The sequence below is a fragment of the Podarcis pityusensis genome (genome assembly GCF_964106645.2).
Source record: "Podarcis pityusensis genome assembly, chromosome: 17".
Lineage (NCBI taxonomy): Eukaryota > Metazoa > Chordata > Lepidosauria > Squamata > Lacertidae > Podarcis > Podarcis pityusensis.
Genome location: NC_138042.1, coordinates 8230386 through 8254166, shown reverse-complemented (window position 1 = coordinate 8254166; position 23781 = coordinate 8230386). Strand labels below are relative to the sequence as shown.

The following is a 23781-nucleotide window of genomic DNA, read 5'->3' as shown; positions in this document are numbered from 1 at the left end:
AACTTTTTATAGTTTTATTGTGTGGCTTTATTGCTGCAATCTGCTTGTTGTTGTTGTTTTTTTAATGATATAGCCATATACAAATACTTTTTGTGCTCTTAAGGTTCTGTCTCTTCCAGACTTTTGCCACAGAATCTCTTTTACTCGGGTCTCATCCCCACTCCCGCTTGTCCCGTGCATAGAGCCCAAAACACTTGGACCTGTGCTTAGAAATACAGTGCAAAAGGTAAGGTGGATAAACCCTTGGTTAGCTCCATAAGATGCCTTCAACTACAGCTCCTCAAGAGAAGTACCTATACGGAAGGAAATTAAAACTCTAATGGCACTGGCACATGTAAAAGCAGTGCTATTTTTCTAGAAAAAGAGGTGCTGAAACTGAGTTTCCAGAGAGTTCCGGCTGGGGCGAAAAAAAGCCCTGTGTAAAAGCACACTAAAATATAATTTTGTCACACCCTTCTGTGTCGGTTCATTATAACAAAATTGATGGGGATTCACATTGCATACATATTTCCCTTTAAATGTTTTTGGCTCATCTGGAGTAGGAGTCCAGCATTTGTGCAACGTGAAAACACTCATCCTCCTCTGTGAAAAATGACGGATCTTGATAAAGGTGTTATTACATTGCTGTCTCCACCAATTAAAAAACACAATGCAGTAAAGTGATGGAGCTGGATCTTAATTCATTGAATGCTGCCCCTCCTTTGAGGAATTAGAGACCTCTTGAAATGCCCTTGGGGCCTCCTGCCTCTCACCTGCAGCACCTAGAGCCATAGATCACTTCTCACTCCCCGTGTTAGGACACTTGCTTTTGAGCAAGCTGTACTGAATGTTTGGCTGAAGTAAACACGCAGACGTGTTGCGAAAGAATGTCTTTGGAGATTGTCCAAGCTCCGTTTCTGTCCAAATACCGTTGCCAAGAAAATAAACCTGTTACTGGAATCCAGCTGATGACTAGAATTTCCTGATTAACTCTTGATTGATTTGCATGGATAATTTGTAAATTGCTGTTTGTTTGACATCTTTTTTATCTAGGAACTTTTATCTGCAAAGAGTCATCATAACCCATTCCATTTATTCCTTTGGCCTCCAAACATTCTTAAGAAAAGGCATAAAGAAGCAGTTAGAGCATGCCGGAAGATGCTGGTCTTTGTAACTTGCAAAGAGCTAGCTGCAAGTCTTCCACTGGCGAACTTCAGCAGAAGGGCCAAAATGTGTTTGAAAAACACACCTGACCATTCACAAGTTGTGATTATGCAGTTCCCATTTGCACTTTTAAGGAAATGGATGTACATGGGATTTTTGGAGCTCCCCCCACCCAAATTGTTCCCTAGCCATGGCTCTTTGCAGACATGATTTTCCATATGAGATTGCATTTAGGGCCAATTTGGGGACTCGCTTTGGACTTGCAGGACATTTGTGCACTCCTTTCCAGGTTATTTATTTAATAACTTTACATTCTGCACCTCCAACTCCCTAGAGTTTCCATGCTCACCATTCTATTTTTTAAAAAAATAATAAAAGCAGAATATTCCCTGGCCATGTATGAGTAAACCCTATTAAAGAGATTGCCATCTCCACAGCTGTGTGTAACATTGTCTCTCAAAAAATGCCATTGTGGTGACTAGACATTGTCCTCAAGGTAGAGGACCTGGTACACTTTTTGTTGGAATGCCCTCCTCATGAACATCTGAGGACCTGATATCTTGAGCCCCTTGTTGCTGGGATTAGTGACAACTCTCCTTTAAGCAAACGTTTTGTTCATATTGGCTGGGAAAGATTGTTCTGTGTCATTTAGGATTGACTTTAGGGAAACAGAAGTTGCTTACCATGTTATTATGTGTTGATATCTGTAGGTAAGTTACTGAAATGGCATAATCTTTAATCATATTTTTGTATGGTTTAATGTATTCTAGCTCCGAGGGCCTCCTGGCGGTTCCCTCACAGCGAGAAGTGAAGTCACCAGACAGAGGGCCTTCTGGGTAGTGGCACCCACCCTGTGGAACACCCACCTGTCAAATGTCAAGGAGATAAACAACTATATGACTTTCAGAAGACATCTGAAAGCAGCCCTGCGTAGGGAAGTTTTAAATGCTTGATGTTTCATTATGCTTTTATATATGTTTGAAGCCACCCACAGACCCTGATTTAGAGAAGCCATCCCTGTTTCTGATTTGATCCTGGAATGTCCCGCTTTTCCTTAAGATGTCCTTATTTTCATTGGATAAATGTTGGCGGGTATGGAGTTATTCGATCCCCAAGCCATCAGAAGGCACTCCTGTATAGGGAAGGGTTTTTTTAGGTTTTTTAAAAAAAGTTTTCTTATGTTTTTATATATGTTGGAAGCCGGCCAGTGTGGCTGGACAACCCAGAAAGATGTGTGGGGTATAAATAGTAAAATTATCATTATGGAATAGGATGTCTCTATTTTCATCGGAGAAATGTTGGAGGGTATGCACCCAGAGAGGCTGGAGCAATCCAGTCTGATGGACGGGGTACAGTGATGAGGATGAGGATGTTTGTATCATCTGGTAGACCTGTTGTCCCTTCTGCACACTTTAACTTTTCTCGTTACCAGTAGTGAGATAAATGGGGGAGGAAAGGGGAGGCAATGGGTGAGCCCAAGGCCCACCCGCAGTCTCTCCCAGGTAAATAAATAATTGTGTGTAATAAGTAAAAAAAATAACATTTGCATAGGGCTCTTGTGATACAAGTGTCTCAAGCCAAGATGCCAAGATGCCAAGAAGTTCAAAGCAATTGGAAAGACCTCTTGTTGCTATTGACCATGCAAGACTTCCTTCTTAGGGGATAAATATAGGTTGGGAAGCTGCGCCCCAGGACTGGAATCTTCAGTGGTGTGTGTGTTCGTATGTGTGTGTGTGTGTGCGTGTGTCAGAAAGAGAAAGTTTTCAGTCGGCCTTTTGAACCTAGGATTGGCCCAGATCATGTTTGCATAGTATGCCAACTCCCACCAGGATTATCAAGAGCAGGTTGCACAAACATACTGTTTAGCTGTTGCTGTAAAAAAAAAGGGGGGAGGAAAAAGACAAATCGTTGTCATTTTTGACAGGCTTGCTAATTTATTTTGAAATTCCCAGGTTGCTCAAACTCCTCCCCATTTACTGATTAAACACAGAGAGATTGCAAAAGGGCTTGGACAGGGGCTCAGAGGATAAATACTGAGACGGTAACCTGCCTCTCTTGTTCCTCCAGATCACCATGGAGGGGACTGCTCTCTACCTGGTGACTGCCCTCTTGGTCTCTTTCCCGACTTCTTCTCACAGCCAACTGTAAGTACATGTCAGATGTCAGCAGTTCACAGCAGCACTGCATTTCTTAAGCAAGGGGAGTTTTCTGTACAGGGAAGCTGAGCAGATCCATCAAATTCAGGAATCTGGTCCTTTTAGGGGTGATTTAAAATTGCTTCAGATGTAGTGTGAAGAGTTTTTTTTTGTGAGGGGTGGGATTGCCTGCAGCAGAAAATCCAAATATCACTCTCCCCCTGGCCCCTCACCACCATAGTGATGGAAATATCATTTAAAATAATCACGAACTGGCTGCTTCCAGCCATACCCCTAAGTCTGCTGCCTGAAGCAAGCCACTTCACTGCCTACTGGCAGGGCCGGCTCTGAATTTCTGACAGGCAGAAATGTTCTTTGTACAAGAAGTGTAGAAGCCATGGAAGGACAGAAGAATCCTGCTTTAGCAAACTGTGTCTCTGGGTCCAGCTGATCTCGCATTTTGCCTCCCTGGAGTGGCCCACCTTTGGAAAGCTCTCCATCGGGGCATGAAGGCAACAGCCCTTCCCTGTTACTTGTCTCCAGTTTCTGATCACCTCTGAGCATGAAGTTTGCATTTAGTCATCCTGATTTAGGCTTCATGGTATGTCTGACAATTACATGTGTGTTTGTTCTGCTGCGTGTACATGTGTTGGAATGCTAGTCAGTTGTGGTGTAAAATGACTAATTACCAAGACATTTTATTTACCAAGATGTTTATTATGTTTTTATATGTGCTGGAAGCCACCCATAGTGGACAGGGTATAAATATAATAATGCAGTGGAACCTCGGGTTAAAGACGCTTCAGGTTACAGACTCCGCTAACCCAGAAAAAGTACCTCGGGTTAAGAACTTTGCTTCAGGATGAGAACAGAAATCGTGCAGTCGCAGCTGGAGGCCCCATTAGCTAAAGTGGCACCTCAGGTTAAGAACAGTTTCAGGCTAAGAACGGACCTCCAGAATGAAGTAAGTTCTTAACCTGAGGTACCACTGTAATAATAATAATTCTACCTGAGGCAAAGGGCAAGGTGACATCCCCTCTAGTTCTGTGTAGAGAAGCTTGCCAAATTGCCAGGGTTAATCTTATTTTTACACTAGTGACTGGACCTCCATTGCGCCGAGGGGCAGCAGGCTAGTTTAGGGGTTACAAACAGCTCCATCTTCCAACATTTTGCCATTGGCACTCGCCCCCTGCCATCTGTCTCCAGAGATGGCCACTTCCCTCTGCCTAATGACCAGTCCTGCATTTACGCACAATCAAAAAAGAGGAAACACATCACCTTAAAAGAGGACACAGGTTTTTCATAAAATCTGTATGCTGCTGTCTATATAGAGATGCATCTTTAGCAGTGATTACTACAATTTATATAGGAATGAAATACCTCTCACCATAAGGTGGGAGAGGAAAGTGTGACCAGGTGAACTGCGTGCCTGTTTAAAGGTAAAGGTAAAGGGACCCCCGACCATTAGGTCCAGTTGTGGCTGACTCTGGGGTTGCAGCGCTCATCTCGTTTTATTGGCCGAGGGAGCTGGCATACAGCTTCTGGGTCATGTGGCTAGAAGGACTAAGCCGCTTCTGGCGAACCAGAGCAGTGCACGGAAACACTGTTTACCTTCCTGCCAGAGCGGTACCTATTATCTACTTGTACTTTCGAACTGCTAGGTTGACAGGAGCAGGGACCGAGCAACGGGAACTCACCCCTTCGCGGTGATTCAAACCGTGACCTTCTGATCGGCAAGTCCTAGGCTCTGTGGTTTAACCCACAGCGCCACCCGTTTCCCTTGTGTGCCTGTTTACCATGCTGTTAATGGGCGATCTTTGCAAGGTCCTTGCTCTCCCTTGTTAGGTTCATTATCATTAAGTCAAACTTTGAACAGATAGCTCTTTGTATAGAGAACTCATTCAAATAATAGAGGGTTGTCCTCCAACAGCCCTTCAAACAGAGAAGTATCCTTGGCACACTGACACCCTAGGATAGAACATGAGACTCTTAATCTCACGGTTGGGGCTTCAATCCTTTCGTTGGGCAAAAAGATTCCTTCACTGCTACATTGCAGGGGCCTTGAGCTAGAGGAGCCTTGAGGTGACTTTTGTCAGATGTCACCACTCTGTGTCTGTTGTGATGGGATGTGGGGAGCGTATGGAGTAAATGTGGAAATGTCCTCATCAGGCATAAATCAAAAGTTAGTACGTCCAAAAATGAAAAAGTTACAATCAAAAAGTCGCTGAACTTAACCTGAACTCTAATTTATTGGTTTAGAGAGGGTTTCTTGAAAGTGAAGTAGAATTGAATCCAAACCTAAAATCTTTTTGTTGCCTTAGACTGAATAGGAACCCAACCTCTAATTCTAAAAAAAAGGTACACGAGAGCACACACATTAGGGAGCTAGACCCTTTCCCCCCTTTTTTTGCTGACCTTCTTATGTTTGGCTAACATTGGAAGGAGTCAGGGATTTCATGAAGGGACCCCAACCTTATGTTTTTATACCGTGCTTAGAGGCAAAACCTTCTCAAAGCCATTTACAAAACATAAAACAATAAAATATGCATCATATACAATCAGCTAAAACAACAGCATTATCTAGAGTGCTAGTAAGTAGTAACCAGTTCCCTATTGGTGCTTACAAATTTCAAACATAAGAGGAAAAAGTGCAATATCTAATGTCAAGACTTATGCATCGAATGGCAGCTGGTGTTCACATCCAGATTACTGTTGTGCGATTCCGGAACAAATTGTGGTGTGATCTCATAGGAGGAAGTAAGATGTTCACTTCACATTATGGCTGAGGTTAGAAAGTAATGATTGATGAGGGCCCTACAGTCTTCCTTGCATAGGAGCCAACTCTTAAAGGCCAAGGTCCCTTTGCCCGCCACCCAAGTTGTTGGGCATTGCCATTCAAATGGTATGTGATCGATTATGTGGGGTGGGGCTTACCCCCCCCCCAAGTATTTTATTCAAGTTGGCACCCCGATTCCTTGGAATCTTTAAAACACATTGTATACATTTCCTAAGAGGTCACATGTACAGCACCTACATAAGTCTCCATCCTTTTCTGTTGTGAGTAATTTTGCTGTAATACTAATTCAACCAGGCTTGTTTTCCGATTCAATGCAAGTGGACAGAGGATTGCAGGCAACATATATCATTCACCAATATAAAACTACAGCAATTACCCCAGTGTAATATGAGCTTCATGGCTGTGTGAGGTTTTGAAGGCAGGACTGGACTCCCAGGCGCTAGCCCAACAATCTTATCTCTAGACCTGCACATACGACAGTTTGCAATTTCAACAGAAGCCTCCAGAATTCTCTCATCTCCCCCACATGCCACCATTTCTCACAACCACCTAAGCAAAGGAAGAAAAACTGGGCTGCTGTATGAACTTCCATTATGCAGTTTTCTCGCCCTAATTTTACAACAAAAGCAAAAAACAACAGAAGAAGAAAAAAACCCTTTTCCTCATTCTTACCTCCATCAAGAAATGTGCCTGGACAAAAATCCTTCCTCCTCATTCTTTCTGGAACTGTTTTCTCTTGATGGGGACAGAGGAGGGATATTCTGATAGTGGTTTTTATGACTGGCTAAGCAGAGGAGATGGATGGAAGCCTCTCTGTCACTGGAAATGTACTGCTATTATTCTAGGTGACAGGACAAAGACTGGACCATGGCTTTGGAGGTTTGGGGGGGGGGATTCAGAATCGTGATGCCCCTCCCACCCTGCCTATAAGTGAGGGCCTCTTAAACCATTTGTTTCTTTAATTTCCCCAAGCAAGAGAAGGCAGCAAATGCAGCATGGTGGAGCTGTGGTAAGGTATTTAGATGCAACAAACAGACTCACTGCAATGAACTTTTTCTCCTCTGTAGCTACTCCCTCATCACCCCAAGTGTCCTGCGAGTAGAGACGGATGAGACGATTGTGGTGGAGGCTCATGGAAGCAACTTTGACACCGAGGTCACCGTCTCTGTCCATGACTTCCCACAGAAGAAAAACACCTTGTATATGGTCAAAGTTCCCATGAACCCAGCAAATGGCATGATGGTGACGCCAGCCATAAAGGTGAGTGCAGAGCGATGGTTAGGGACGGTGCCATAATGTATGCAAAAATCAAGCTCCACACTTGTGCACACTCAACCTAGGAGCAAGTCCCATTGAACGCAGTAGGGCATGCATACGATTGTGCAGTTTGTCCATTAGGTTTGAGGTAGGCGGGTTAGCATATAAAAAGAGAAACTCCGGAAGGGGTGAGGGAAGGGCAAATCATCTGTGCTATCAAGCCTGACGATGGGAAATTTAAAGAAAGTACAATGCTGTCTGATCAGACCTGAATATAACATAGGCTTCCTCAACCTTGGCCCTCCAGATGTTTTTGGCCTACAACTCCCATGATCCCTAGCTAGCAGGACCAGTGGTCAGGGATGATGGGAATTGTAGTCTCAAAACATCTGGAGGGCCGAGGTTGAGGAAGCCTGATATAACACATCAGAAGATCCAGATTGTTAGTTCCCAGACCAGCTTTAGAGGTTAGTAAAATATATTTGTGAGGATTTGTGTGAACGCATGCAATGGTCATATTTCAGTATCTGCTTTCTGGCAGGGTCAGCAGTAAATTTGGCCTGAAAAATGTCAAGGTTGACAACCCAGATAAATACCAGTCTCGCCCACCTTTGTGCCTTGATCTGCAGAAACTCACCCATGAAACTCATTCTTCGCACAAGGTCTAAACATAATTTGCCCATTGCAGGTGATCAAACTGCTGTTAAAAGTCAGAACTGCAAGATTCTTTTGAATGACTGCACTGTACAGGGTTGCCCTATAGCCGATTGTAGGGCAGTGTTTCTCAAACTTGAGTCTCCAGCTGTTGTTGGACTACAACTACTATCATCTCTAGCTGGCAGGACCAGGAATGATGGGATTTGTAGTCCAACAGCAGCTGGAGAGTCAAGTTTGAGAAACACTTTTATAGGGTGTTATTCCTAATACTTAAGGAAGGATTCTAAGAATAGTGGTTTACCATTTTGATGTTTCATCTTAATGGATTTGATTTTGCTAGTGGCTGGATGCAGAGGAGTGGGGGGAAGCACCAGCTGGGGAACCCCCAAGGTAAGAAGGCTCAGAGCCAGGGGATTGGCCCCCAAAAAATTAAAGGGGGAAAAAACTGGATGTACATTTCCTAAATATAAGATAAAAAACAAATAAAATTAAGCCTACATACAGCAACAGTGGCAAATGGCTTTAGATACCTATTAGGTCCATAAATTACCATATAGCATATATTCAACACACACAAAAACAGTGACAATTTGTTGTTGACAAAGGACAGCTGGACATATAAAGGGCCCCATTACCTTCAATGGCTTAGGCCCTCATCAAACCTGAATCTGGCCCTGTTTGGCATGGTGAGCAGCATGTATCTTGGTCTTTTATGAATACATATTTCAGGCCTTCTTCTATGATTAATCACAGTTTGGCTCTGCCTTACGGTTTCAGGTGAGGGAACCTGAAATATCTGAATTCTATTTTTAAAGTGCCTTTGGCAAGTTTATGTATTGTCTCTTTAGTCTGGAGTTAATGAAGTGTGCGGTCATGTCTCTTGGCTTGTTTGCATTAAGAGCAGAGAAGAATGTCAGACTATGGACAAACTCTGTTGTCAGCACGTCCACGGCATTTATTTGAAGTGTTCAGTGAGCCTGTCATGCAAGAACCACTCTGAGCTGCCATCTTCCAAATGCTCTGGGAATCATCTGAATAATAAATTATAGTAACAACTTATTTTCTTAAGGTCATCCAGCTTACTTATGCGCTCCTTAGTTATATCTCTTGCACACTTCAGTTTTACTTGCCAGTCAGCAGCTATATTTGATGCTGTGCCAACTGTTTGCTGAATGATTTGCATTTACCTTGTCAGAGAAAGGAGTTACACTTCAATTGGGCTGAGCTTAGGGATGTTATAGAATTCTGTCAGACACAGAAATGGGAGCAGAAATTCCCACTATATTCACGTTTGTCTGAGGTCAGGAATGAATATCATGCAATCATACGAGTAGTATTCACTATTGTGGTGTGTTTATTTAGTGCGTAAACATTTTGTAAATAACTATGTTGTTTTTTTTGGCATGTCCCTTCCCCTGAAATGCATTGAAATTACTTATGTAAGTACAAGGTAGAGGAAGCTGCAGCTGACAGGGTGTCTCTGACCCAGTGACATGTGGGAATGTTAAGGATTGTAGGGAAGGATAGATTGAATAAGTATTATCCTTCCTCCACTCACGCTAGTAAGTGATGTAGCAGAGCAAATTCCCCTCAATATAGCTGGAAGCTAGTTTGCAGATTCATTTGAATCTCTTAGTTAAGATTATTTCCTGGTGTCCCCTTTAATCCCTCTTAAAACAATAAGGGCACGAGAGTCTTTCTGAGTAAAGTAACAAAAAGTTTACTCACATTTCAGTTCACGATTTGATCCCTGAAAGGCAGACTTTACTTGGTAGTTATACAAAGAAACTGTGAATTCATCTCTTATGGAGACTGAACTCATGTGCTGCTGGCTGAGAGCCAGCAGACAGCAACATTACATTTAGATAACAAAATGGCTGCAGGAGAGCAGCATGGTAGCAAAAGATCAGCAAGAGAGCAATAAGAGACAAGACGAACTGAGAAAGTGGCTGCATGGCTCGGCTCTTTTGTAGAGTCAGCCAGAGCGATGCCCATCTCCCGGGTCACATGCAGGGAGAGGAAGCTCCAGACCAGTGGAACAGGCATTTACACTGACTGGATGTCCCCCTGCATGTGCCCACTTTAAGGAAATAAGGAATGTTGCATTTGACCATACCAATGGATTACATCCCACATGACAAAGTGTCAAGCAAACAGTAGAGTTAAACATCTGAATGAGTTTAGCTGCAGGGCAAGGAGGTCAGGGCATTCTATTCTGCCCCCCTCCAGCCCTTTAACCTAAACAAGTTTTCCTGATTCCCTCACGCAGGTTCCTGCCAAAGACATGAAAAAGGATTCCAAGCAAAACCAGTATGTGGTTGTCCAGGCCAGCTGTCCTCAGTTCACATTGGAGAAGACGGTTCTGGTCTCCTTCCACAGTGGATATCTCTTCGTTCAGACAGATAAAACCATCTACACCCCTGGATCTGCAGGTGATGCCTTCTGCTAGCCCCACCTTATCTGGGACCACAGTAAGGGGGTATAGAGTGGATGACCAGCTTGGGATCAGCCTTTGATTTATGTTTCAGATCTTTACTATTATTAGACGCATCCCTCATTACAACTAGAGCTAGACAAATATTAACACCCCCACCACACACACCTGACAACTCAAGTTGGTCTGAAAAAGTTCTGTGTATCATCACTCAGGTATTGTAGGTTTTTGTGTTCTTTAAAGAACCAGCAGCCTCTCTCCTGCAAAAGGCAACCGTGGGACAAAGCAAATGGATGTGCACACCATGGGATGTGAGAGTATCAGACAGCTTGCTGGGACTGTGGCACTCACCTGACCTACTGCCCCAAAGAGGAGGAGAGGAGAGGCTGACACAGTGCAGACTACCAGAAGGAGCACTGGATTGGCTTTGCACCTCCCTCTCTCTGCTGCTATGCGGCAGTGACTCAGCCAGAGGGAGGTCAGGTGAGCAGTGCACCTTCACCATGCCATAGTCCACTACCAGAAATGGATTTATTTTCTGGTATTTTTTATCTTTAAACAATAAGGAAAAAAACCCTGCAAGATTTGTACATCTCAAAATACGGATGTGAGCCCACACGCACGCGCGCGCGCACACACACACACACTCTCAGACCAAATGTGTAGAATGGTTCGTTTTTTTCCCTTTCTGTTTCTTTTCAAACTCAAATACTTCTCTTTTATTTCTCAGTGCGCTACCGTGTCTTTTCTGTGGGCCACAACATGGAGCTTTTGGATAAGCCTGTGATTGTTGAGTTTGAGGTGAGAGGCATATATTTGTTTGTGTGTTGAGTACAGCATTGGCCGCCTGACATTGCAGTGTTGGTTGGTGCGTCACTAAATGTTCTGCGGCGATATCACAGAAAGAGTGATGGCCATTCAGTGTAGCTTTTCTTAGGAAGCATGGGCATTTTTCATAACTCCTTAAATGCCATTTCAGACCTTGGCAGTGCTGGCTCATCCCAGCAGTGGTATCATGGAAAACTATCTCACCCCAAGACCTTGGGGAAAGAACTATACTGGGATGAGGTGGGAGGGGGGCATCAGACTGTTTACTTTTTTCCTCTCCGTCACACAACCATTTATTTCTCCTGCTCCTCCTTTAAGGAGCCCAAAGTGGCAAGATGGGGTTATTCTCTTCTGTCCTCCTGCCTGTATCTTAAGAGCTAGTTCAGAGTGCCTGCTTCAGTAGTAAAGGCAATTGGACTGGTGTGGTGAGCGCACACACAATAGCAGGTCTGGCGGAAGACATTTTGGTGCCTGAGGTCAACCACAAAATGGCGCCCCTCTGCCAGGGAAGAAGGGGTGAGAGAAGATCTGCATCAGAAACAAGGGAGAGAAAAGAAAGACTTACAACAGGAATAAGGAAAGTCCTATTTGCCAAGAGATCACTGTACAGGAGTAGATCTGGCCTCCAAGGAGCATCCCACAGCTGTAGCTGCCTCTGTGGCAGCAGGCAATACATTCCTTGGAGACTGGATCTGCTGGTCCTATAGATCCTGCCTCCTGAGGCAATCACCTCACCTTGCCTCATGAGCCGGCCATGTATTGTTTTTCAGCCGTACTGGAATATGATTGCTGTAGAGGTTAGGTTGGCCCCATCTCTTGTACTACAAGGATAGCTAATTGAAGCAAGGCTGGAGATTCCTAAATGTGTTATTGCTTATTGTTACTGGTTTTGTGTTTTCAAAGATTGGTGTTTTCAAATACGGAAAGCCACTTTGTGGAGGAGTTCCTCAAAAATCAGTGTGTGTATCTCGTAAACCAATTAATTAAATTAACTATCTTCACAATGGTTTAGGCCAGAGCCATCCTGGAAGCTTTGTGGCTAAGCCGAGATCAAGGACTTGGTAGTCTAGAACTAAAGCTCTACCTATCTAGAGAATTTGCTTTTCCGCCTTATGAATACTGAGTGCAATCATTTTTCATTCCTTCAGCAACCATTGAAACATGTTTTTCTCCTTCCCAGACACCAGATGGCATTATTGTCAGCCAGAGTTCCATCAGCCCCACTTCAACAAACATCCGGCCTTACAACTTACCTGAGATTGTCAGGTATTTGACCATGAATACTACAATATTTGTGCAGAAAGTGAGCTGAAACAGCAACCTGAGAAGAAAGCTCATCAATGTACAAAGTGCCCTTTATCCTTCTTTTGGGGGTTTCATATGAAACAAAAAAAAAACACTGCAAGCTGTCATCAATATTAGTATATAATAACATACTGAACGATGGGGGTAGAGGTGCTCCTTCAGGTATACTGGACCAAGGCTGTTAGGGCTTTAAAGGTCAGCACCAACACTTTGAATTGTGCTCGGAAACGTAATGGGAGCCAATGTAGATCTTTCAAGACCGGTGTTATGTGGTCTTGGCGGCCGCTCCCTGGCACCAGTCTAGCTGCCACATTCTGGATTAGTTGTAGTTTCCAGGTCACCTTCAAAGGTAGCCCCACGTAGAGCAAATTGGCACTTTGGCAAGGCTGAGCCCTCTACTGCATCATAATCATCCCCCTCCCTCAGCCATGGTGCTTTTCTCTGCTGTCCTCCAGAGAGGACCCTAAGCACCATTTTAATTCCGACCACCATTGGGGGAATGAGCATTAAGGGACATAGACTATATCCTTACCTCACCCATGGTGAGAAGAGGCCCTGCAGCCCATTCTGATTTCACCTTTAATATCAGGAGTTGACAAAGCAGAAGCAGTGAAGATTCCTTCCTTTCCCTTCTCTAGTTTGGGAACCTGGAAGATTGTGGCCAAGTATCAAGACTCGCCACAGGAGACCTTCACCACACAATTTGACGTCAAGGAATATGGTAAGGAGGACCATCTCTGCTTAGCATTTCCCCTGGCCCATTACAGGCATTGTTTCCTCTTTAATCCCTTGGGTTGGATTCAACAGATGAATCTTGCCAGTGAAAGCCCTGCCCACTTGTTCAACTGGGCTTCCCCCCTCTCCCTGCTCCTGAAGTTGGCTTGTGAAGGGGTCGCGAGAACCCCCAGAACAGTGCACTGAGAGGGATTGTTGAATTGCTCCCCTTGACTGTTTCCCAGGGAATACTCCCATTGGTCTTCCACCATGACACTTGGAATTGCTCATACTATTGAAATTGCTGGCACAATTATATATTCTCATCTTTCCACGAATGTTTATATGTTCTTCCCCTGTTTTCCCCTCTAGTACTGCCAAGCTTTGAAGTAACAGTGGAGCCATCAGATAAGTTTTATTACATTGACAGCGACAGGGATTTCAGAGTGGATATCACTGCAAGGTGGGTGTCTGCAACTATGGAAAGGCAAAGACAAGGTATTACCTGCATAAAATGAAATTATCACGTCCAAATAAACAAGAATTTACAGTATGATTTTATGTTAGGAAGAAAAGCAGATGAACTTAGGACTATCAGATGTATGTTGGGTGTCTTACATTTGTCAAAAAAAACACATACTCCATCTCTCCCAACAAATGAAAGGGAAATTCAGTATGTTTTAACTTTATTCTCTGCTTTGAGGTTCTTAGCATTAAGGAAATGTGGTATTAACAGAAATGTGTTTTACATGCATTGTGACTGATGTAACACCACCAGGGTGCGACCGACATAGCCTGGAAAAGGGGAAACAAGCCTAGGCTGCCCGATCCCGTGACTGAGCTGAACATGCAAGTTGCAGAGAAATTTTGGAGTCTGCAAAACAGTTACATTTTTCTCAGCTTTTAAAATGCAATTACAGTGGAACCTCGGCTTACATTACCCTTGGATAATGTAAACTTCGGGTTGTGAAAACGGCAAACCTGGAAGTATTCTTTCGGTTTTCACCGCTTGCGCATGCACAGAAGTGCTCTGCACGGCGCACATGCGCAGAAGTGGCACCTCCGGTTGCGGAAACCTCGGGATCTGACCGGAGCTCTGGAATGGATCCCGTCTGCAACTGGAAGTACCACTGTACAGGAAAGCATCTAAACTGTCAGTAATTTTTTTTTTTTTTAAGGGAAGATCAGGGCAGTTAACAAAACAGTATAAAGTTGTACCTGGAAGTCGAATGGAATCCATTCCGGAAGTCTGTCCGACTTCCAAAACTTTCGGAAACCAAAGCGCAGCTTCTGATTGGCTGCAGGAAGCTCCTGCAGCCAATCGGAAGCTGTGGAAGCCCTTTGGATGTTCGGGTTCCAAACAATGTTTGCAAACCAGAATGCTCACTTCCGGGTTTGCTGTGTTCGGGAGCCAAAACGTCTGAATACCAAGGTGTTTGGGATCCAAGGTACGACTGTAATGTTAACTGAAGTTAAATAATATCAGCTAAAACACAAAACGTTAAGTAAAAAAGCTTACAAGAGTTACATTGGTCACTACAGAATCACCCAAGAGCGACCTCCCCAGAACACGGCTTTCATGGCTAGTAGCTGTTGAGAGCCATGTCCTCTGTAAATTGACCCCTGCAATTCATTTTTGTTCTTTTAGGTTTCTCTATGGGAAGAATGTGGAGGGTGTGGCCTTTGTCCTCTTTGGAGTGAAAACAGATGATGTCAAACACAGTATTCCAGATTCACTCAAGAGAATTGAAGTAAGATAGGTGCCTGTGGGTGTGTTCTGTTGTGCGCACACGCATATGTGCCACATTGGTTACACTCTTGCTTTCCTTTCTTTCAGATTACAGACGGGGAAGGGGAAGCTGTGCTGACAAGAGCGATGCTGCAGAAGCGATTTCAGAACCTCAACGAGCTGGTTGGGCACTCCCTCTATGTCTCTGTGACAGTGATGACTGACTCAGGTGAGCTATGATGCAAACAGGGCCAGATTTAGGTTTGATGAGGCCCTAAGCTACTGAAGGTAATGGGGCCCTTTATATGTCCAGCTGTCCTTTGTCAACAACAAATTGTTGCTGTTTTTTGTGTTGAATATATGCTATATGGTAATTTATGGAGCTAATAGGTGTCTAAAGCCATTTGCACATGTTGTCACGCAACCAGTCCATGCAGAATGTAGGCACCCTATATATAGAAATGAGCAAACCAATGATATTTTAGGGAGCAGGCTAGGATCACAGGAGCCTACACAACACAAAACACTGTTGCTGTATGTAGGTTTTATTTTATTTGTTTTTTATCTTATATTTTGGAAATGTACATCCTGGTTTTATTCCTTTACATTTTTGGGGGCCCCCAAGCTATAGCTTGTTTAGCTTATATGTAAAATAAAGGAAAGGGTGCAAGGAGGAAAAAAAGGAAAAGAAAGAAGTGAGACAGTTTCTCCAGCCAAGTTAGCAATCCCTTCCCTGTAGGAGCAGGGGCAGGTATTTGGAGAGAATCGCAAACAAGAACGAAACAGAGAGAGAGCATGCAGCAGAGTAGAAATACAGGACAAACTGTGTCCTGTATTGAATCAACGCAGGACATTGCATTCTGCATTAAAATACTGGATGATCCTGTATTACACGGGACAGGTGGCAATTCTACTGCCAGTACATAGAGCATTGTGTATCGAGGGGCTGACCTGTTCTTTGGCAAGGATCCAATGGCCAATCCGATGCACAGGGATTCTTCGGCAGTCAATCAGGTGTGTAAAGGATCACTTGGAGGGCAGGACATTTGTGTACTGGAGCTATTCCATTTGGAGCAAATGCTGAGAGCCTGGCTCTGAAACACTGTGAAGATTTCTCTCTCCTCGCTTGGCTTCATTCCTTCTCTGAGTCCCCTCTTCTCCTTTCTGCAGGCAGCGACATGGTGGTGACTGAGCGATCTGGCATCAGCCTTGTGACATCGCCCTATCAGATCCACTTCACGAAAACCCCCAAGTACTTCAAGCCGGGGATGCCCTTTGAACTGATGGTAATGTTCACCTGAGTCTCTCTTCCTTTCATGGCCCAGTCCCAGGCTCTTAGAAATCCACAGTGGCGAACATAAGGAGCTGTGGGAAATCTCTTAAATCCATGGATGTCTTGGGGAAAAGTGGTGTTGGCTCTGCAGAGATGGCTGCATCTCATGTTCATTCACCTCTTCCTTCTCAATTGCTTAGGTGTTTGTCACCAATCCTGATGGCTCCCCGGCTTCCCGTGTACCTGTGGTGACAGAGCCAATTGTAGCTGATGGAACCACCCAGGATGATGGGACGGCCAAGCTGATCCTGAACACGCCAGCAAACAGCCAAGAGCTCAGAATCACAGTGAGTCTCCCCGAGGCCGTGCCAGGTTCCCTTCAAATGCATGAATTGTGCTATTGGCAGTTCCTGTGTGTATCTTCTGCACACAGAACCAAAGCAACTGAATTATGATTTTTTTTAGGGAGTGGGGATCTGTAGCTCAGTGGGAGAGAACATGCTTTGCATAGAGGTCCCAGTTTCAGTCTATTTTTGATGGATATACTCTGCTTCCATGGTCAAATGCTATATGCTTCTGAATACCAGTTGCTGGAAACTGCAGGAGAGGAGAGTGCTCTTGTGTTTGAGTCTTACGTGGGTGGCGCTGTGGTCTAAACCACCGATCAGAAGGTTGGCGGTTCGAATCCCCGCAACAGAGTGAGCTCCTGTTCCTCTGGCCCAGTTCCTGCCATCCTAGCAGTTTGAAAGCATGCCAGTGCAAGTAGATAAATAGGTACTGCTGTGGTGGGACGGTAAACGATGTTTGTGTGCTCTGGTTTCTGTCACGGTGTTCTGTGGCCACATGACCTGGAAAGCTGTCTGTGGACAAATGCTGGCTCCCTCAGCCTGAAAACGAGATGAGGGCCGCAACCCCATAGTCGCCTTTGACTGGACTTAACTGTCCAGGGGTCCTTTACCTTTACCTGCTTGTGAACTTCCCACAGGCATCTGATTGGCCACTGTGTGAACAGGATTGTGGATTAAATGGTGGACTTGATTCAGTAGGCTCTTCTTATGTTCCCCTTGAGAGCAACAGTCTGACTTGGTTCATGTGGTTTATTGGGACTTCAGTCGCAGTGTTTACTCTTTAAACTTTAGATCCCAATAAACTATATTCTAATTTTCTTCTTTCTTTTGATGGCAGTTCACCAATTCCATCTCACCTGCACCTTTGACGTGTTGTTCAGCCATCATTCACACTGCAGACTGGAGTTCACAAGTTACTTAAGATGGCTTTCCCCCAAGAGCCAAGATAACTTGTGCTTTAAAGGAATCTATAATGTGAATCTTCATTGGTCTGAATAGGGTTGAGAGACCACACTGTTCTCTTTTTATCCTGAGGTACTGAAAAGACCCACCATTCTGACCCATTGATTCCAGGCACAGTACAGGACCCGACCTGAGCTTGTGTGGGGCCTGGTAGCTGAGAACACAGTGATATATATACTGTATATATATAATTTCTCCATAACTGCTACATCCTATATTTGAGGAAGGGTGTTCTGAATTTCAGTTACTTCAAATATTCATATTAAAGTGGAGTTATTTCTGAAGATACAGGTTACGTAACAGAGGTGTTTCATAGATCTTCATAGGTCCAAGATTCTATCCAATTCCTCCCCACTAGGACATTGCCACCCTGGGCAGGATATAAATATGAATATAATAATAAATAAACACTCAACTGTGCTCCGTGTGGACCCTCTCTCACAATGTTGGATGTAAAAGGACTAATGGATTCATGTCTGAGATCTGATCAACACGTTCAATTTTCTGTAGGTAAAAACCAGAGATCCCCAACTTTTAAATGAACGTCAGGCAACCAAGACCATGATAGCTACAGCATACCAGACCCAAGGAGGATCTGGAAACTTTCTCCATTTGGCAGTCACAGCTACAGAGCTCAAGGCTGGAGACAACTTGCCTATCAATTTCAACGTGAAGAGCAACAACCAACAAGTACTGAATCAGATCCAATATTTCACCTATATGGTAAGTACTGGGCAGAATGGAAGCCTGAGGGCCAAGTCTCCATACACCTGTTAATATTGAAGGTCTTGGTGAGAGAGGGAAGAGGGAAGTCTTCAGCCATGCGCCTAGTCCTCATGGAGGAGCAGGGAGGTGTTATATAATGAAATGAGGGGAGATATTTAAAAGGTATTTTGTAAAAAGACTGGAAGCCTTTCTTTTAGGAATAATAGGGTCAGATGTACCCAGTGATCAAAAGAACTTGTTTCTCTATGCAACTATGGCAGCCTGAATGATATATGCTCAGAAATAGAGAGAGGGAACAGTACCAACAAGGGAGAAGAGGCAGCTGAAATTTGTGGAGTATGTAGAATTAACAAGCTTTAACTAAGAAGAGACCAGGAAGAAAAGACTTTTAAGGAAGATTGGAAAGTGTTTGTGGCATATCTGAAGAATCATTGTAAACAGGTTAAGGCATTAACAGGATTAGAGTAAATTCAGCAATATAAATCAAGTAGAGAAATAATGAGGGGGGGAAATTGGGAGTAATTAGAATATTCAGTAGTAATTGGTAACTAAAATGAACCATGTTGAAGGGGTGAAGGGAAGTCAATGATCAATGTATTGTTGTATTGGTTAATGTATGAATGTGGAAAATCTGTACCAGAAAAAAATATTTAAAAAAATTAAAGGATAAGTAGGGTTCAGCAATCTTTCCTACAGCCCTTTGTGGGTTGAGGACAGTTTCATGTGATTATGGCACTTATACGGAGCCCACAAAAATAAGTAAACTCTTCCATGTCACAGTTCTGCATGAGGTGGAGAAAAACATTTGTATGACACATATTGTTGAATGGAGCTTCTCCATGGCAGCATCACATTGTTCAAACAAATCAGTGCTTCTTTTTTTCCTTCAATTTTTAAAATTAATTTCCCACATTTTTAAACAAACAAACCAACACACATCATAACTGAAATTGGTCCAATGTTAATATCACAATTAAATGGCTTCCTCAAATTCCCTTGACTGAATTTCATTGTATATGATTGTAACCGTTTTCCAAAATACTATCTCATAAAATTTACTTAATCCTCTTAACATCTTTATCTGTTTTCATCTTAACTTTAAACATATTGTTTTATAATTTCACATATTTAAATCCGTAGCCTATCTGTTATTTTGCAAGTATTTCTATTTAATTTATCTTAGCATATTTGAATAAATAGTCTTTAAACAAATCAGTGCTTCTTAACTCCCTTCATGTTAAACAATAATGGCTTCTTCAACCATCAGATCTTGACTAAGGGGAAGGTGTTCAGGGTTGGAAGGCAGCCCAAAGCAGCAGGACAAAATCTGGTGACCATTTCCTTGCCCATCACCCCGGATCTCATCCCTTCCTTCCGGATTGTGGCTTACTACCAACTGGCGAACAATGAGATTGTGGCCGACTCCGTCTGGGTGGATGTAAAGGATACCTGCATGGGAACGGTAAGTCGCTCTTCTCATGGATTCCTACAACATCAGCGCAAGCCTTCTTCTTCCTACAGCCATATCAAAGGTGTAAAGTAACTCTTCCCCTACTCAAAGCTTTTCAGAGCATATGACTTGAGAGTTTCCCCCACAAAACTGTTTGGTTTCTAGTTGGAAAATGAGTAGAACCTAACAACATGCATGCAAATATATTCACCTTTAATAACTTGTAAATAACCTGACACTAGGGAAGGGAGATGAATTCAGTTCTTATTTTAATGCAAACTTACTGAATTTGCACTTCCTAACACGATACGAGAACCAAAATGCAGCTATCCTTGGAAATGCACATTTCTCTGAATTTTGTGAGGGAGTTTTCTTTTTAGAAACATAAATTTTATTAGAGTTTATAAAGAAAACTACAAAGATTATTGTCAAATATCTTTTTTGGGTCCAAACTAAAACATTAATCCAGGGGCAAAAAGACGAGAGAGATAGCGTAACATGGGTGGCTGGAGGGGCGGTGGCTCTGGGCACATTTTTTTGAGGGGGCGCAATGAGGCGCCCCCATGACTGGCTCCTTCATCAAGGCCAGAGCTGTGGGGAGGGAAGCTGTGCCCAAGTTGGGCCTTCAGGGCCCAACGCTGTCAGCCGGCCTCAGTTCCACTCCCAAGTCAGGCCTGATCCGGGGGCAGAAGAATCATCCCAAGTTTTCTTGACATTGCTTAATTGTCCCTCCCCAATGCCTGGGTAAGGGAAATGAGCTAGAATGACAAGTTTATATTGAACTGTGGAATCCAGGTAGCAAGAGTGGCTGCAATCCTAGCCTCACTTAAGTTGGAGTAAGTCTTGCTAAATGCAGTAGGACTTCCAAGTAGACATTGTTAGGTTTGCCGCCATATATGGCTTTGCGATTGGGCCCATAGCCACTTAATAAACTTTGTCTGTGGTGTGCAAGGCTCTTGTTGTTGGAAAATACTAAAAGGGCTATTCCTTTGGGAATTCATTTATTTGGAGATGTGCAGGGAAAGTAACTGATTTGTAAATAACTGTTGATGACTGAGATATGCATGTTTATTGTGTGCTACATATGAAACGGTTCAAAGTATGTATATTTCCACATCAGCAGAATACAAAACAGAATACAAAAAATATACTAATTGCAGCTGAGCGGAAAATCCCAGATGGAAATGGGAATGAATATCTGACTGGATATGTATGAAACTAAACCACCTGGTTTCCTTTGTCCAAACAGCTGGTTGTGAAAGGTGCAACTGAGGCAGACAACCGGATTCACCAGCCAGGAACTCAAATGAAAATCAAACTGGAAGGCGATCCAAATGCTCGGGTTGGTCTTGTGGCCGTGGACAAAGGCGTCTATGTGCTAAACAGGAAGCACAAGCTTACCCAAACGAAGGTGAGGCGAGAAATTCCTTGGGGTGTTAGCAGTGGGATTTTGATCCTCCCCCTACAACTGGAAACATGCTGGGCATATACATTTATTTTTTCTATCACCTTGTGCCTCCTCCATACCAGATATGGGACTCAGTGGAAAAGAGTGACATTGGATGTACAGCCGGCAGTGGCAGGAACAATCTGGGTGTGTTTGAAGACGCTGGACTTGCCCTGGTGACCAGCAATAAGCTTTCCACGCCACAGAGAGCAGGTATTATTGGGGAGGGTGTTGGCGCTGGTGAGATGGCAATGGAGTTCCAGTGTGAGAAAGACCTTTCACCTTTAATTTGAATTCAGCCTGATCTTTTATTTCCCTTCTCTTCCCTCCCCCTCCACTTTTATGAAGATCACCCGCTCTGAGACCCCACAGCTAATTCTCCCCTGGCCTCCTCGCCGGCCCAAGTAGGACCAATTCAGCCAGCTAGCCCTGGGGATTAGCTAAAGCTTATTTCCCCTAAATTGATTTTTGATTTTTGAATTTTATTGTTATTCATGTTTTTATACTGTGTTTTATGCTGCTTTTATAATTAAGTGTTTTAAATTTGTTGTTAGCTGCCCTGAGTCTGGTTTTTGAACCGGGAAGGGCGGGGTATAAATAAAAATTTATTATTATTAGGGCTTAGACTCTCTTCTGGCTCAAGCACTAGCATGGCATTGTCTGCAGGTTATGCCCCAGGATGCCAGGCAGGGGGTGGGGTGGGGGTGGGGGTTCTTGGACTGAACTGTCCCACTACTCCCCACTGTGTGATATGCAAATACATGTGACGAATCTCAGAAGACTGCTATTTCTAAGAAAGAGCTTCAACAACCAGGACAATTGGCAATACTCCACATTGCACCCCCTGTAAGATATCTTAATGAGAAATGGCAGCTATCAGGAGTTCATTGTCACATGTGTAACATGTAGTTAAGCCTTACATGGGAGTAAGCACCGTTGGACTCGGTGGGAGCCACGTTTACGTCTACATGCATAAAGTCAGTCTCCACAAGAATTAGAATACAGTGGCGCTTATTTCAGTTCCAAACAATTACTTCCTGTTCCTCCCTTTTCTACTCCAGATTCAAAGTGCCCTCAGCCTGCAAGACGCCGACGCCGCTCTGTACAGCTCATTGAATCCAAAGCAAGCAAAGGTATGTGATGCACGGCAAAGGCTCCATTTGCCACGGGAAATCAAAATAATTTGAGCCAGATTGAAAAGGTAACATCTAATGCGCACAAGAGTGGAAGAATATTGTGCCTGTTCAGCTTTGGCACTGGGGATTGATTGTTGATACTCATGCATGGTCCTCACTGTGGATGGATTTTCTTCTCCCTTTGAGGTGGCTTCCAGTTCCTGCTCTCTCAAGGAACAGGCTAGTGTCTGACAGAGAAAGATCACTGTCCATCAAGCAAGTATCTCATTGTACCTCAGTATCAACAACAAGAGGAAAAGCCAAGTTCTCCTGTAGAAATTATTGTGGAGGACCTCATTGTGTAGTGAAGGAGCACGCACACTGCATGCAGAAGGAATCAGGCTCAATCCCCAGTAACCCCAGTTTAAAAATATCTCAGTAAGGCTGGGAAAGACCTTGAAGAGGAGCTGCCAGTCAGTGTTGACAGTGCTGTACCAGTGGCCTGACTCTCATTCTCTCTAATATCACACTAAGCAATCTGCTGCCTATCGGTTTGGAAGTGAATTGGGCAACACCCCCCCCCCAATGGTAGTAATTTCTGCTTACTCGGGGGACTCCCTAGGTATGTAGGAGTATAATAGTTGGCATTTGAAAAGGAAATGGAAGTTTTAATTCCTACCTGCAAGATGGCCTGTTAAGGACATATATGTAGTAACATTCAGGATTTATGGAAATTGGGAGGCTGTTGGAGTTGAGAGAAAGAGGTTGTGGAAAAGAAGGGAGGGGAATTAGCCTGCCAAGTGCCCTGATGTAAACAATAAAGCAGTATCATAAAATGGCAATCTATAAAAACTAGCAAAAATTCAAAGCACATTTCATATCTCCCTGGAAGCAGACCAGAATAGGACGTGGTAATTAGTAGCTTATTCATAACATTTGTCTGTATTTTAGCTTTCTTCTGACTCCTGTTATGAGCAGTAGAACAACACTGGTGTGGGGAACAGACATTCTTTGATATTTCATGATGTTTGCATGTTGCAGCCGGCCAATATCAGGATCGGGTGCTAAGAAAGTGCTGTGAAGATGGAATGCACGACAACCCCATGGGCCACAGCTGTGAGAAGCGGGCACAATACGTTGTAGATCAGACTGAGTGCCAGAATGTCTTCCTGGAATGTTGCCGCTACATCAGAACCATAAAGGAGGCAAACAGACGGGAAGATGAACTGCAGTTGGCAAGAAGCAAGTAGAATTTTTGTGAATAATAAAAATTCAGGGGCGCAATATTGGGGAGATGGACAGCTTGGTTAGCGAGCTGCAAAATCCTTTCCTACGAGGGTGCCAATCTGGCTTCCAGTACTGAGACCTGGGCAGTGTTGAGCTGACCCACCTGCGCCCACCAGAATTCAAGTTCTGGGTCCATTTTTGTCACCTCTTCAAGAGACATAGCTTGCTCAAGTA

General features: G+C 43.7%; 1 protein-coding gene across 1 annotated transcript in view; it reads left to right on the top strand.

The window, feature by feature from the left end:
* Positions 1-3201: 3201 nt before the first annotated feature.
* Positions 3202-23781, top strand: part of C3 (complement C3) — a 55145-nt gene continuing 34565 nt past the window's right edge. The window contains exons 1-17 of the mRNA XM_080988026.1: positions 3202-3287; positions 7143-7335; positions 10259-10421; positions 11154-11224; positions 12432-12517; positions 13195-13277; positions 13643-13733; positions 14919-15021; positions 15108-15228; positions 16170-16285; positions 16473-16619; positions 18093-18305; positions 19576-19770; positions 21008-21169; positions 21289-21418; positions 22267-22338; positions 23362-23562. Coding sequence (XP_080844152.1) covers positions 3217-3287; positions 7143-7335; positions 10259-10421; positions 11154-11224; positions 12432-12517; positions 13195-13277; positions 13643-13733; positions 14919-15021; positions 15108-15228; positions 16170-16285; positions 16473-16619; positions 18093-18305; positions 19576-19770; positions 21008-21169; positions 21289-21418; positions 22267-22338; positions 23362-23562 — 2218 coding nt within the window. The 5' untranslated portion in view covers positions 3202-3216. The remainder of the gene's footprint in view (positions 3288-7142; positions 7336-10258; positions 10422-11153; positions 11225-12431; positions 12518-13194; positions 13278-13642; positions 13734-14918; positions 15022-15107; positions 15229-16169; positions 16286-16472; positions 16620-18092; positions 18306-19575; positions 19771-21007; positions 21170-21288; positions 21419-22266; positions 22339-23361; positions 23563-23781) is intronic.